Source organism: Bombina bombina, chromosome 5 (assembly GCF_027579735.1).
Source record: "Bombina bombina isolate aBomBom1 chromosome 5, aBomBom1.pri, whole genome shotgun sequence".
Taxonomy (NCBI): Eukaryota; Metazoa; Chordata; class Amphibia; order Anura; family Bombinatoridae; genus Bombina; species Bombina bombina.
In genome coordinates this window covers 675,561,579-675,578,075 of record NC_069503.1, presented here as the reverse complement: position 1 = coordinate 675,578,075, position 16,497 = coordinate 675,561,579, and the positions used below count along the sequence as shown (strand labels likewise).

Genomic DNA, 16,497 nt, shown 5'->3' with positions numbered 1-16,497 from the left:
AGATGTCATGTTATATGTGAATTTTCTGTTATATGAGCGAACTGTTTGTCTGTTTTTGTTTCCCTCAATAAAAATAAAATTTAACAAAAAAAAAAGAATGAGGATAGAGTAGTGGAAGAAGATAAACAAATAGCAAACTGTTTAAATGATTACTTTTGTTCAGTCTTTACAACAGATGGTAAAGATAGTGAGATTCTATTAAGGGATGTTACTGCAAATAATAATGTGAGTAGTACTTTTCTTTTTACAGAGGAAGAGGTTTCAAGGGCTTTATCAAAAATAAAAGTTAATAAGTCTGTGGGTCCAGATAATTTTCATCCAAGGGTTCTAAGAGAACTTTGATCCGTAATAGCTACTCCATTAGCTGATTTATTTAATCAGTCACTTCTAATAGGAGTTGTTCCAAAAGACTGGAAAATTGCCAATGTAGTCCCTCTTCATAAAAAGGGTAGTAGGGAAGATTCTGCTAATTATAGGCCAGTCAGTTTGACCTCAATTGCAGGGAAATTAATGGAATCTCTTTTAAAGGAAAGACTTGTATCTTTCATTCAGACAAACAACTTAGAAGACAAAGGCCAGCCAGGTTTATACTGCTGGAAGATCATGCCTGACTAATCTAATTGATTTCTTTGACCATGTAACTAAAATAATAGACCAGGGAGGAGCCGTAGATGTTGCATATCTAGACTTTAGCAAAGCATTTGACACCGTCCCACACAACAAACTTATTCACAAAATGTATTGCCTTGGAATAGATGCTAAGATTGTTAAGTGGGTAGAATGCGGGCTTAAAGATAGACGACAGAGGGTTTCAATTAATGGAGTACATTCAAATGAGGCATCAGTTACTAGTGGTGTTCCCCACGGGTCAGTTCTTGGGCCTGTTTTGTTTAACATGTTCATAAGTGATATTGGAAGTGGGCTTAAGGGGAAGGTTTGCTTGTTTGCTGATACAAAAATTTGTAACATTGTAGATGTTCCAGGAGGAGTTGATCAAATGAACTGTGATATTAATAAACTAGAGGACTGGTCAAATAAATGGGATCTGAAATGTAATATTACCAAGAGCAAAATTATGCATATAGGATCCAAAAACCCAAAGGCCAATTATAGTCTCAATGGTACATTACTGACTGTAATTAAAGAAGAAAGGGATTTGGGAATTATTATTTCAGATGATTTAAAATTTGGTACACAATGCCGCAGTGCAGCCAGCAAGGCCAGTCAAATGCTTGGTTGCATTGGAAGAGGTTTTAGTAACAGAAATAGCAAGGTTCTTATGCCACTTTACAGATCATTAGTTTATTTTAGATTAGATTAGATTAGATTAGATTCGTTTTATTGTCATTGTACAAAGTACAAAATAGTTAGACCAAATATGGAATACTGTGTACAGTTCTGGAGACCATATCTTCAGAAAGATATAAATAAACTAGAAGCTGTCCAAAGTAGGGCTACTAAAATGGTACATGGTCTAAAATATAAAATGTACAAAGAAAGACTCTATGATCTAAATATGTATAGTTTAGAGGATAGAAGGGAAAGAGGTGACATGATAGAAACCTTCAAATATATGAAGGGACTTAATAAAATAGAAGCTGAAGGCATTTTTCACAAAAAAATAAATGCCAAAACAAGGGGTCACAATCTAAAGTTAGAGGGTAGCAGATTCAGGAGAAATTTGAGGAAGCATTTTTTTTACAGAAAGGGTGGTGGATTCATGGAATAAACTTCCATTTGAGGTGGTAAACACAAAGACTGTAAAGGAATTTAAAAATGCCTGGGACATGCATAAGGCTATCCTAAGGAAAAAGTAACATGTAATATGGGTAGACTTGATGGGCCTTTTTGGTTCTTATCTACCGTCAAAATATATAAATAAAATGATTAACTCTTAATCTGCCGCTCCCGACATCGCCGCCACTAGAATAAACATATTAACCCCTAAACCGCCACACCCCGCCTTGTAAACATTAGTTAAATATTATTAACCCCTAATCTGCTGTCTCTAACATCGCCGCCACCTACCTACATTTATTAACCCCTAATCTGCCGCCCCCAATGTCGCCGCCACTATATTAAATTTATTAACCCCTAAATATAAGTCTAACCCTAACAGCCCCTAATTTAAATATAATTAAAATAAATATAAATAAAACTTACTATTAATAACTAAACAATTCCTATTTAAAACTAAATACTTACCTATAATATATACCCTAAGCTAGTTACAATATAACTAATAGTTACATTGTAGCTAGCTTATGGTTTATTTTTATTTTACAGGCAAGTTTGTATTTATTTTAACTAGGTAGAATAGTTACTAAATAGTTATTAACTATTTACTAACTACCTAGCTAAAATAAATAAAATATACCTGTAAAATAAACCCTAACCTAAGTTACACTAACACCTAACACAACACTACAATTAAATACATTCCCTAAATTAAATACAATTAACTAAATTCAAAACAATTAGCTAAATTACAAAAAAAAACAAACACTAAATAAAAAAACAAATTACAAGATCTTTAAACTAATTACTCCTAATCTAATAGCCCTATCCAAATAAAAAAAGCCCACCCAAAATAAAAAAAAACCCTAGCCTAAACTAAACTACCAATATCCCTTAAAAGGGCCTTTTGCGGGGCATTGCCCCAAAGAAATCAGCTCTTTTACCCTTAAAAAAATACAAGCAACCCCTCCAACAGTAAAATCTGCCACCCACACAACTAACCCCCCCCAAATAAAACCCTAACTAAAAAAACCTAAGCTCCCCATTGCCCTGAAAAGGGCATTTAGCTCTATTGCGGCCCAAAGCCCTAACCCTTAAAAAATCCTAACACTAACCCCCGAAGATCCACTTACCAGGAGAAGTCTTAATCCAAGAGGCAAGATGTCCTCAACGAAGCCGGCAGAAGTGGTCCTCTAGACGGGCAGAAGTGGTCCTCCAGATGGGCAGAAGTCTTTACCCAGACGGCATCTTCTATCTTCATCCTTCCGACGCGGAGCGGCTCCATCTTCAAGACATTCGGCGTGGAGGATCCTCTTCTTTTGACGTCTTCTTGCTGAATGAAGGTTTCTTTAAATGACGTCATCCAAGATGGCGTCCCTTAGATTCCGATTGGCTGATAGAATTCTATCAGCCAATCGGAATTAAGGTTGAAAAAATCCTATTGGCTGAAGCAATTAGCCAATAGGATTGAACTTCAATCCTATTGGCTGATTCAATCAGCCAATAGGATTGAGCTTGCATTCTATTGGCTGATTGGAACAATCAATAGAATGCAAGCGCAATCCTATTGGCTGATTGGATCAGCCAATAGGATTGAAGTTCAATCCTATTGGCTGATTGCATCAGCCAATAGGATTTTTTCAACCTTAATTCTGATTGGCTGATAGAATTCTATCAGTCAATTGGAATCTAAGGGACTCCATCTTGGATGACGTCATTTAAAGGAACCTTCATTCAGCAAGATGACCTCGGAAGAAGAGGATGCTCCTCGCCGGATGTCTTGAAGATGGAGCCGCTCCGTGCCGGATGGATGAAGAAAGAAGATACCGTCTGGGTGAAGACTTCTGCCCATCTGGAGGACCACTTCTGCCCGTCTGGAGGACAACTTCTGCTGGCTTCGTTGAGGACATCTTGCAGCTTGGATGAAGACTTCTCCCGGTAAGTGGATCTTCGGGGGTTAGTGTTAGGATTTTTTAAGGGTGTATGGGTTATCTCAATTAAAAAACTAATTAATTTATCTGGATAATCCATGTATCTTTCTAGCATATATTTAAGTGCTTTCAACCCTTCTTAATGGAGAATGCTGGAATAGAGAGAGGAGACATCTATGGTCAGCCATTTAAACCCCTTCTCCCATTTGATCATATCTATTTTGTTTATTAAGTGTATACTGTTGCGTATATAGCCTGGGAGAGTTCTAACTATGGGCTGAAGTACATTATCTAGCCAGTCTCCCAACCTTTCATATAGGGAACCCCTACTGGCCACTATGGTCCTGCCTGGTGATTTTTCTAGAGTTTTGTGTATTTTGGGTACTATGCGAAAACTTGAGACAGTGGGATAGTCGATGAGAAAGTGTAGTGTAAGTTCTGCTGTGATAAGACCTTCACACACAGTATCTAGTAGTGTATGTTATTCATTTTTAAAATGTTCTGTAGGGTTGAAAGTCAGTCTTTGGAAGGTCTTGCTATCTGTTAATTGGGAAAGGGCCTCAGATCTATAGTCTGTTTTGTTGAGAACAACTATGACCCCACCCTTGTCTGCTGAGGTGATTACTATATTGGGGTTATTCTAGAGTCTGAAGTGATTTTATTTCTTCTACGGTCAAATTGTCTTTGTGGATACACACACCCAGTCATTCTCCTGCCCTTAGCTACACACCCCCAGACACTCTTTTGACCTTAGCTACACACCCCCAGACACTCTCTTGCCCTTAGCTACACACCACAGGCACTCTCTTGCCCATAGCTACACACCACAGGCACTCTCTTGCCCATAGCTACACACCCCAGACACTCTCTTGCCCTTAGCTACACACCCCCAGCACTCTCTTGCCCTTAGCTACACACCCCCAGGCACTCTCTTGCCCTTAGCTACACACCCCCAGGCACTCTCTTGCCCTTAGCTACACACCCCCAGGCACTCTCTTGCCCTTAGCTACACACCACAATGCACTCGCTTGCCCTTAGCTACACACCACCAGGCACTCTCTTGCCCTTAGATACACAACCCCATGCACTCTCTTGCCATTTGATACACACCCCCAGGCACTCTACTGCCTTTAGCTACACACCCTTAGGCACTATCTTGTCCTTAGCTACAGGCCCCCAGACACTATCTTGCCCTTAGCTACACACCCCCAGGCACTCTCTTGCCCATAGCTACACACCCCCAGGTACTCTCTTGCCCTTAGCTGCACACCCCAAGGCACTATCTTGCCCTTAGATACAGGATCCCAGGCACTCTCTTGACTTTTCCACCTTTATGAGCTATTCTGTATTTTTCTTTTACTTAAAGGGATACTGAACCCAAATTTTTTCTTTCATGATTCAGGTAGAGCATGCAATTTTAAACACTTTTCTGATTTACTCCTATTATCGATTTTTCTTCTCTTGGTATCTTTATTTGAAAAACAACAGGAATGTAGGCTTGCGAGCCGGCCCATTTTTGGTTCAGAACTTGGGTAGCACTTGCTGATTGCCGGCTAAATGCAGCCACCAATCAGCAAGCGCTATCCATCAAGGGAAAGTGCTGTGACAATGCAAGAGAAAGAAGAAAACTGTAATATAAAAACATAACCATATATTGTTTGAGTTAAAGGGACATGAAACCCAATTTTTTTCTTTCATGATTCAGATAGAGTATGCAGTTTTAAACAACTTTCCAATTTATTCAATCTAATTTGTTTCATTTTCTTTGTATCCTTTGTTAAAAAAGTATACCTAGGTTGTCTCAGAAGCTGCTGATTGGTGGCTACACATATATGCCTCTTGTCATTGGCCTTTTAGCGATTTCCCAGTAGTCCATTGCTGCTACTTTAACAAATACCAAGATTATAAAGCAAATTAGATAATAGAAGTACATTGGAAAGTTATTTAAAATTGTATAATCTATCTGAATCATGAAAGAAAATTTCTAGGTTTCATGTCCGTTTAAGTTATCATCAATTGTAACTGGGCATTATAAAGCTTCACATATATTTTGTTTTGCATTGTATTTTATGTTAAATGTCATCTAATAACAATACATTCTAAATATAACTGAGCATAAATTGCACTGGTACATTGCAGTAAAGCTCTGCTTGGTTAGTATAGGCAAAGCAACCATATAATTCCATGTGCTATATAATGCTATATAATGATTTCCTACTAAAATGCAGAAATCTTTATGGTAATATGAGAATATGTTCTTGAGAAATGCGTTTGTGCATTCGGTTTGTGTTTTTTCAATGCTAGTGCACACATAAATAATTATGTTTTGTCACTGGAGTGTAAAATGTTTTTAATTACTGAAAAGATTTGTGTGTTTATTTCTTTTCTGTTTGTTTTATTGTTTTTGTCCTCCAAAAGCACCATAACTTTTAGAGTTTGAAGTGGCTGGTAGCTCAAGCTGACATTCCAATGTTTTCCCCCATTTACTTTATGGTGGAGATAAGAGCATGAGATTAAAAGCCTCCATTTCATAAAAGTAAGAGCCACAAACATTATTGTATAGCCAATTAGCACATCTAGGCAAGCATCCCTGCTTGCTTTTATACAAAAGTATTTTGTAATCATTGTTACTAATGCACCAGAGAACTCTGGGTAAGCTATGCAAATGAGATATGCAAGATCCTATGCTTTTTGCTTCCAATACTGTGCTTAATCACAAAAATGCCCTTATGATGTAGATGCATCAAAAACATAGAGACTTCTGGACAGCTGTTACAAGCTCAATAGCTCTTGTCAGCAGAAGATAGGTTTGATTTGCTGCTAAGTGACACTTATTTCCAGGGCAAAAACAATATTCATTTAAGTTATGGTGGAGATAAAAGTGTGAGAACAAAGTACTGGAAGCAAAAAGCATGAAATATAGCTCATTTGTGTATCTTACCCAGAGTTCGCTGTTGCATTGGTAACAATGTATACAGAATATTTCTGGGCAAAGCAGCTTGCCTAGATATGGTAATTGGTTATACAATATTTCCATCTTAATACGAGGAGAGTCCACGGCTTCATTCATTACTTGTGAGAAATACAGAACCTGGCCACCAGGAGGAGTCAAAGACACCCCAGCCAAAGGCTTAATTACCTCCCCCACTCCCCTCACACCCCAGTCATTCTTGGCCTTTCGTCACAGGAGGATGGCAGAGAAGTGTCAGAATATTCAGAGTAGTCTCTTATGGAGGGTAGTACTCTTCGGAATGGGACTGGAATTTTAAGTAGTCTTGTCAGCCTCTCAGTGAGAGCATTGACGAATGTTAGGGTCTGGAGATACAGGGAGAGTGTTTTTGCGAAACCATCCAGACTCGTATTAACAGCTCCTTAAGCAATCAGTGTTGACGAGTTTTACTGCCTGCTTTCTATCACTCAAGTTCATGTCAGGAGCGATGCTACAACACTGTCAAACTTGAGAGGCTGTGTTCTTGTTCCACTGCTTAGATTCTGGTAAGATTGTTTCATTATTTATACCTGTAATGATAACCCAAGAAGACAGGGTCACAGTGTGACTCCTTTTATTTGTATAGAATCAAGGGTTAATATCTCCAGAAGGTGATTATTGAACAGGGGGGGGGGGATGTATACATGATTGCTTTATTGTGTTTTTTGCTGCAACATGTGTGAGATGTAGCTCTGGCAATGTGTGAACAGTCAGGTTCTTCCTTCATTTTAAAACTGTGCAGCCTGTTTAGTTTGGTGCACTTTTTCTATAGTCCATATTAAAGGCGCAAGCTATGGAGGACTCTGATGCGTTAGAGCAGTGGCTCTCAACCCAAGTGACCTCAAGGCCCAGTAAAGTTTAGCCGGACATGTCCAGGAACCAGTAGTTTTATTTATATATATATATATATATATATATATATATATATATATATATATATATATATATATATATATATTGTATGTATGTGTGTATGTATATATATATATTTATATATATATACTGTATGTATATATATATATACACACACTGATACATTGTTGTCGTTGTCCAGTACCGTCTGCTCCCTGTCCCGTGCTGTCCTCCAATTGCACTGCCGCTACATGCCCAGGGCCCACACATATGTGTAATAGCACTCTAAAAGGCCTGCCTGGCATTCCTGATGTGTGGAGTCGTGGGCCTGTCAAGAGTATGTAGGGTCGTGGCCCACCAGCAGGGCTGTCATGGCCCGGCACTGGGCCACGGCCCGGCTGTTGAGAAACCAGGCGTTAGAGGGTAATGCCTGCGTTTATTGTGAGGATGCTACTGTATAGACGCCTGCTCAACTATGTTCCACATGTTTTGATAAAATAGTGATATCTAAAAAGAACAAGATGTTGAGTACCACTGAGCCGTCCACCTCTGAGGGGTCTCTGTCCCGCAAGGTGCGTTCCCTATAATCATCTCTGTTTACACATGCAGCTCCCCGGTGCACTACTAATCCTCCTGCGGGAGAGCCCCTGTGGCCACCAGATTTTGCTGATCAGTTGCAAACGGCGTTGTCTGCGGCCTTCAGTGCTTTACCTCACCCTGCTAAGCGCAAGCGAAAAGTTAAACATTGCTATCTTTCCCAGGGGTCATCTACTCCATTGGCTGTATCTGAGACTAGATTATCCGCTGATGCAGAGGACTCTGATACTTCAGAGGACTCTTTCTCTGGGTCGGAATCTGCGGCCTCTAAACTTCCGGCTGCGGAGGAACCAGACTTTAGGATTAGGATGGAGCACTTACGCTTTTTATTAAAAGAGGTGTTGGCTACTCTAGAGGTTCCGGAACTGAAGTTACAGGAGGAACCTTCTATTCCTAAGCTTGATAAAGTTTAGGAGGACAGGGTGGTGCCCCAGACATTACCGGGTCCCGTAAAGATGGCGAATATTATAAAGAATGAATGGGAGAGACTTGGTTCCTCTTTCTCCCCTTCTTCTTCGTTTAAGAAATTTTTCCCGGTTCCTGATTCTAAGCTAGAATTGTAGGGATCTGTCCCTAAGGTGGATGAAGCTATCTCCGCGCTTGCTAAGCGCACCACTACCCCACTCGAGGATAGTTTGTCATTTAAGGAAACCTATGGATAAAAAATTAGAGACCCTGTTAAGAAAGATGTTTCAGCACACGGGGTTCGTATTTTAGCCTGCAGCGGTGGTCGCTGCAGTGGCGGTAGCCGCTACCTGTTGGTGTGACTCTCTGTCAAAGATGATCAAGGTGGAGACTCCCCTTGATGAGATACAGGAAAGAATTAAGGCCCTGAGGGTATCTAATTCGTTTATCTGTGATGCAAATATGCAGATTATTCGCTTGAAAGCCAAGACATCAGGCTTTTTTGTTCTGGCTAGGAGGGCCCTGTGGTTGAAGTCGTGGTCTGCTGACATGACGTCCAAATCTAGATTACTTTCCCTTCCATCTAAGAGAGAGGTTCTTTTTGGTCCAGGCTTGGACTCTATCATATCCACGGTCACGGGGGGCAAGGGTGCCTTTCTACCGCAGGATAAGAAGAATAAATCTAAAGGTCCAAATTTTCGTCCCAAAGACAGCAGCCTGCCGCAAAGCCCGAGTAGTCCAAGGGATCTTAGAAACCATTGCAGTCTTGGAATAAAACCAAGCAGAGCAAGAAGCCCGCCGAGAAGGGACTGCCCCCGATACGTCTCTGGATCTCGTAGAGGGCAGACTATCCTAGGTACCTAAGAGCGTTTTTAATTCTATTTTCCTAATTTTATTATACCCCAATAAAAGTTACGCTTTATTACTAATTTTGTTGTTCCCATTTTTTGTCATCTTCCATGTGAAGTTAATGATATGTTACCCTTAACAGATATTTAACTCTTGTGACCCTGGAGTGCTACAAGTGTATTCTCTCTTGTCTTATTACATAACAAGTCAGCTTATCTGTTCCCCCCTCTGGTCTAACTTGCCAGAGTGATTTCAAACATAAAAAGGGAACAGTCTTCATTAATCCTGATAGCCTCAGCGTGGCCTCACAGGATTTGGTACGCAGATCTAATTTGAATGTCCACTTGCCCGCCTTGGACTCTTCCACTTAGTCCAGACCTTCTATCTCAAGGTCCTTTCTTCCAACCAGACTTAAAGTCTCTAAACTTAGTGGCATGGAAATTGGACTTCTAGTTCTTAGGCATAGAGGTTTCTCTGATTGTGTTTGTGTGATTTACACATAGTGTTCTTCTCATGATTACTCCTGTCATTTGTTTTTGAATTCATATGATTCTTCAGTTTCTTCAAGATAATTTGGATAAAGGTTTGTCTGCTAATACTTTGAAATGACAAATCTCTGCTCTCTCTGTTTTTTTTTCACAGAAAGATTGCTAACCTCCCTGATATTCACTGTTTTGTTCAGGCTTTAATTTGAGGTAAACCAGTCATTAAAACCTATTTCCACCCCCTGGAGTCTTAATCTGGTATTAAAGATTTTAAAGGCTCCTTCCTTTGAGCCTATGCATTCTTAGTAAATTAAACTGCTTTCTTGGAAAGTGTTTTTTTCTCTTGGCTATCTCTTCTGCTAGAAGAGTCTCTGAATTGTCTGCTCTCTCTTGTGAGTCTCCTTATCCAATTTTCAATCAAGATAAAGCTGTTTAGCTGACTTCTTTAATATTTACCTAAGGTTGTTCATTCTAATAACATTGATAAGGAAATTATTGTATAGTCTTTGTGTCCTAATCTTAAAGGGACATTAAACACTTTGAGATGGTAATATAAAATGATAAATTGTTTATAATAAAACAGCTCTGCAATATACTTTCATTATTTATTTTCTCCTCTTTGCCTGTAATTCCATTCTGAAATTGTGAGCTTTTCAGTTCCTGTTAGAAATGGAAGTGCAGAACACTGTTAAATCCAGCACAACCATTGGCTGCACACTCTAATGACCTATGTATAACTGTCCCTAATTGGCCACACACAGCAGAGAAGGTATCACAAGTTACAACATGGCAGCTCCCAGTGTTTTATAGACACTAAAACTTTACACTTATTTTGTCACTTTTTAAACAACTAATGAAACTTTAAAAAATACATCTACATGTTAGTCATGGACTAATCTTTTCTTTGAATGCATCATTCTATCTAGCATGTATTTAGTGTTTAATGTCCCTTTAAGAATGCTACTAATGCATCTTTACACTCTTTGGATGTTGTTAGAGCTTTGAAATACTATGTAGATGCTAATAAGGATTTCAGACAGACTTCTAGTCTGTTTGTTCTTTTTTCCTGTTCTAGAAAAGGTCAGAAAGCCTATTGGTTGGAGCTTTTAATTCACAAAGCTTATTTGGAGGCGGGTGTGTCTCCGCTTCAGAGAATTACAGCTCATTCTACAAGATCACTTGCCACATCTCGGGTTTTCAAGAATGAAGCTTCAGTTGATCAAATATGTAAAGCGGCCACTTGGTGCTCTTTGCATACATTTTACTAAATGTTAACATTTTTATGTTTTTTGCCTCTTCAGAAGCAGTTTTTGGTAGAAAGGTTCTTCAAGCAGCTGTCCCAGTTTGATTCTAGTTCCTATGATTTGAGTGTTTTTGGTTTAAAAAGACTTTGTTAAAATGTTGATTTAATTTCTCAGCAAAAATAGCTGTTTTTATTTTATCCCTCCCTTTATTGTTACTTGTGGACTTCCACATCTTGGGTATTATATCCCATCTCTAACAGCTTGTCGACTCTCGCCACCTATATGAAAGAAAACATAATTTATGTAAGAACTTACCTGATAAATTTAATTTATTTCATGGTGACGAGAGTCCACTTTTTTGGATTATGATTTTTTTTTGTTATAGCACATCTTTTTTCCTGCTCCTTTTTATGCTTTTGCTCCTTAAACACCTCACCAACTTGGCTATACGTTAAACTGAGGTATGTGTGAGGTGGGAGGGGTATTTATAGGCATTTGAGGTTTGGGATACGTTGCCTCCTCCTGGTAGGAATGTATATCCCATCAGTAACACCTGGTGGACTCTTGCCACCATGAAATAAATGAATTTATCAGGTAAGTTCATACATAAATTATGTTTTTTCAGAAAAATTAAACTGAGTTATAATTGGGATTTGTGAACATTTGTACAGCTGACATGACTGAAAGTATTTTCATGAAACTTGGCATGTTGATAGCTTTTGACTTAATCTAATGCCCTGTGGTAGTTTGAAGTTAATAACATTTATTACTTTTAAGTTATTTAATCAAATTAGCTTTTGTTCTGTAACAGTCCACAGTCCAGAACAGTTGGTCACAGTTCTACTATCATACTTAAATATTTTTCCTTGCTTTAAGTGTTGAGTGTTGTCGTGGGTTTAGTTGGTTGGATTTTGTATATCATCTTAATGAGTGTAAAAATAAACACACATTTTTAGTCCTTACAATTGGATATATTCAGATGCTGTTCTTAAAAATTGGAATATTTACCTTTCATTTTCTTTCCTAGATGGCCTTGTGCACATTGCTGATTGACCTTGCCTTGGAAGGACTCTCCTACTATCACACTTATGATAGATTTTTCCTTGCTTTAAGTGTTGTCATGGGTTTTGTTGGTTGGAGTTTGTATATCATCCTACTGATTGTAAAAACAAACACAAGTTTTATTCAGAAGACACTCAGTTTTAATAAGGTAAGAAAATTATTTTTTATTCTTCAATGAATGTAATTTATTTTATCTTGGCTTATTATCTAGCTTATATGTATGTATGTATCTATCTATCTATCTATCTATCTATCTATCTATCTATCTATCTATCTATATATATACAGTATCCCACAAAAGTGAGTACACCCCTCACATTTTTGTAAATATTTTATTATATATTTTCATGTGACAACACTGAAGAAATAACACTTTGCTACAATTTAACGTAGTGAGTGTACAGCCTATATAAAAGTGTAAATTTGCTGTCACCTCAAAATAACACACAGCTATTAATGTTTAAACCGTTTACAACAAAAGTGAGTGCACCCCTAAGTGGAGTGGAAGAGGACTCCAGGTTGCCACTGGAGTCCTCTTCCACTCCTTCATGCCGACATCACAGAGCTGGTGGATGTTAGAGACGTTGCGTTCCCCCACCTTCCGTTTGAGGATGCCCCACCGATGATCAATAGGGTTTAGGTCTGGAGACATGCTTGGCCAGTCCATCACCTTTACCCTCAGCTTCTTTAGCAAGGCAGTGGTCGACTTGGAGGTGTGTTTGGGGTCATTATCATGTTGGAATACTGCCCTGCGGCCCAGTCTCCGAAGGAAGGGGATCATGTTCTGCTTCAGTATGTCACAGTACATGTTGGCATTCATGGTCCTCTCAATGAACTGTAGCTCCCCACTGCCGGCAGCACTTATGCAGGCCCAGACCATGACACTCCTACCACCGTGCTTGACTGTAGGCAAGACACACTTGTCTTTGTACTCCTCACCTGATTGCCGGCACACACGCTTGACACCATCTGAACCAAATAAGTTTATCTTGGTTTCATCTGACCCCAGACATGGTTTTAGTAATCCATGTCCTTAGTCTGCTTGTCTTCAGCACACTGTTTGCAGGCTTCCTTGTGCATCATCTTTAGAAGAGGCTTGCTTCTGGGACGACAGCCATGCAGACCAATTTTATGCATTGTGCGGCGTATAGTCTGAACACTGACAATCTGACCCCCCACCACTTTAACCTCTGAAGCAATGCGGCAGCACTCACATCTATTTCCCAAAGACAACCTCTGGATATGACGCTGAGCATGTGCACTCAACTTCTTTGGTCAACCATGGCGAGGCCTGTTCTGAGTGGAACCTGTCCTGTGAAACCGCTGTATGGTCTTGCCCACAGTGCTGCAGCTCAGTTTCAGGGTCTTGGCAATCTTCTTATAGCCTAGGCCATCTTTATGTAGAGCAACAATTATTTTTTTCAGATCTTCAGAGAGTTCTTTGCCATGAGGTGCCATGTTGAAATGTCAGTGACCATTATGAGAGAGTGTGAGAGCGATAACACCAAATTTAACACACCTGCTTCCCATTCACACCTGAGACCTTGTAACACTAACAAGTCAAATGACACCGGGGAGGGAAAATGGCTAATTGGGCCCAATTGTACTCACTTTGGTTTCTAACGGTTTAGACATTAATGGCAACTCCCTACAGTGCCTGGTTGGACAACAGTGAAAACCGACGGAGGAAGAGTTAAAAATACAATCTAGCTACGGAAGTTGCGCAGTACAACGTGCGTAGGGAAATTGTAATTTAACTCCTCCGTTGGTTTTCACTGTTGTCCAACCAGACACTGTAGGAAGTTGTAGTGATCGACTGGGGTGACAGGTCCTTGAAATAGTGGAATTAAAATAAAAAAAAAAAGAAAATCTTAAAAAAAAGTTCTCTCTTATATTTTATTTATTTTCTTCCCTTTACCTGTCTCTTTGTAGTAGTTTTCCTAATTCCCTCAGATGGACTTACATCACTGTTTGTCTTCCTCCGCTCCATCTTCTTTTTTTTAAAATTTAATATTAATTATTTTTCATTCTAATAATTTTCCCACCCACAAAGTCATTCCACCTGAATTGCAGTAATTGCCATCCAGCAGATCAACCAGTATTATAGTAATTGCCAGTAACATCCCATATTGAGAGCTTTCTGATATAAACTTAATTTATGACTCTAATTTCTGTCCATGATCATAAGTAGTTTTTAATAATTCCTAACTGGGGAGGTAACTTGGAAGTCTTGTGGTCCTTTTTAACATAATTCTTTTTTTTCCCACTTTCTGCCTCTCTCTTTCCAGTTCAAAAGTTGTCACTCACCCTTCATTTGTCATTTGGAAGTATTCTCTCAGTTCTGTCATTTAGTTAATTCCAGAAAAATAATTCTTAAAAATGTGTAAATATATACATAATGTAAACTTAGCTATGGTTATGCTAGTTATGTACAGTATGTGTGTGTGTGTTTGTGTGTGTATATATATATATATATATATATATACACACACATTATAGAGGTTTGTATCTTTTTAAAAAAAAAATCATGTTAATGGTCCATGGGATTCACTAATTATGAGTTTAGTGGTCCCTGAGGTCCGAAAGGTTGGCGACCCCTGGTCTAATGTATTTGTCCTTTTCCTCAGTTGTACACCTGGGCCTCCTACTCCTCTTTCTATTCTGGTTAGAGCTTATTTCTCCAACATAGGTGTGTCCGGTCCACGGCGTCATCCTTACTTGTGGGATATTCTCTTCCCCAACAGGAAATGGCAAAGAGCCCAGCAAAGCTGGTCATATGATCCCTCCTAGGCTCCGCCTACCCCAGTCATTCTCTTTGCCGTTGCACAGGCAACATCTCCACGGAGATGGCTAAGAGTTTTTTGGTGTTTAAATGTAGTTTTTATTCTTCAATCAAGTGTTTGTTATTTTAAAATAGTGCTGGTATGTACTATTTACTCTGAAACAGAAAAGAGAAGAAGATTTCTGTTTGTGAGAGGAAGATGATTTTAGCAAACGTTACTAAAATCGATTGCTGTTTCCACACAGGACTGTTGAGATGAAGTAACTTCAGTTGGGGGAAGCAGTTGGCAGACTTTTCTGCCTGAGGTATGATGGCCACATTTCTAACACGACTTGGTAATGCTGGAAGGCTGTCATTTTCCCTATGGGGACCGGTAAGCCATTTTCTTAGATTAAGTATAAGAATAAAGGCTTTATAAGGGCTTAAAAAACTGGTAGACATTTTTCTGGGCTAAAACGATTACTTGCTAAGCATATTTGACAGATTATAGCGCTTTATAGTTATTATAATCTTGGGGATTGTTGTTAAAAAACGGCAGGCACTGTATGGACACCTTTTTCAGATGGGGGCCTTCTCTAGTCATAGGCAGAGCCTCATTTTCGCGCCACTAATGCGCAGTTGTTTTTGGAAGGCAAGGCATGCAGATGCATGTGTGAGGAGCTAAGATCCACTGAAAAAGCTTTTAGAAGGCGTCATTTGGTTTCGTATTCCCCTCTGGGCTTGGTTGGGTCTCAGCAAAGCAGATTCCTGGGACTGTATAGGGGTTAAATGTAAAAACGGCTCCGGTTCCGTTATTTTAAGGGTTAAAGCTTTCAAATTTGGTGTGCAATACTTTTAAGGCTTTAAGACACTGTGGTGAAATTTTGGTGAATTTTGAACAATTGCTTCATACTTTTTCGCATATTCAGTAATAAAGTGTGTTCTGTTTAAAATTTAAAGTGACAGTAACGGTTTTATTTTAAAACGTTTTTTGTGCTTTGTTGACAAGTTTAAGCCTGTTTAACATGTCTGAACCATCAGATAAACGATGTTCTATATGTATGAAAGCCAATGTGTCTCCCCATTTAAATATATGTGATAATTGTGACAGGGTGTCCAAACAAAGTAGGGACAATGATGCCACAGATAATAATAGTGCCCAAGATGATTCTTCAGATGAGGGGAGTAAGCATGGTACTGCATCACCCCCTTCTGTGTCTACACCAGTTTTGCCCACACAAGAGGCCCCTAGTACATCTAGTGCGCCAATACTTATTACTATGCAACAATTAACGGCTGTTATGGATAATTCTATTGCAAATATTTTATCTAAAATGCCTACTTATCAAAGAAAGCGCGATTGCTCTGTTTTAAACACTGAAGAGCAAGAGGACGCTGATGATAACGCTTCTGACATACCCTCACACCAATCTGAAGGGGCCAGGAGGGAGGTTTTGTCTGAGGGAGAAATTTCAGATTCAGGAAAAATTTCTCAACAAGCTGAACCTGATGTTGTAACATTTAAATTTAAATTAGAACATCTCCGCGCACTGCTTAAGGAGGTATTATCTACTCTGGATGATTG

General features: G+C 39.1%; 1 protein-coding gene across 1 annotated transcript in view; it reads left to right on the top strand.

Annotated features, from left to right (window-relative positions):
- Positions 1 to 16,497, top strand: part of PIGN (phosphatidylinositol glycan anchor biosynthesis class N) — a 1,169,967-nt gene that overhangs the window by 588,308 nt on the left and 565,162 nt on the right. The window contains exon 14 of the mRNA XM_053714623.1: positions 12,117 to 12,299. Coding sequence (XP_053570598.1) covers positions 12,117 to 12,299 — 183 coding nt within the window. The remainder of the gene's footprint in view (positions 1 to 12,116; positions 12,300 to 16,497) is intronic.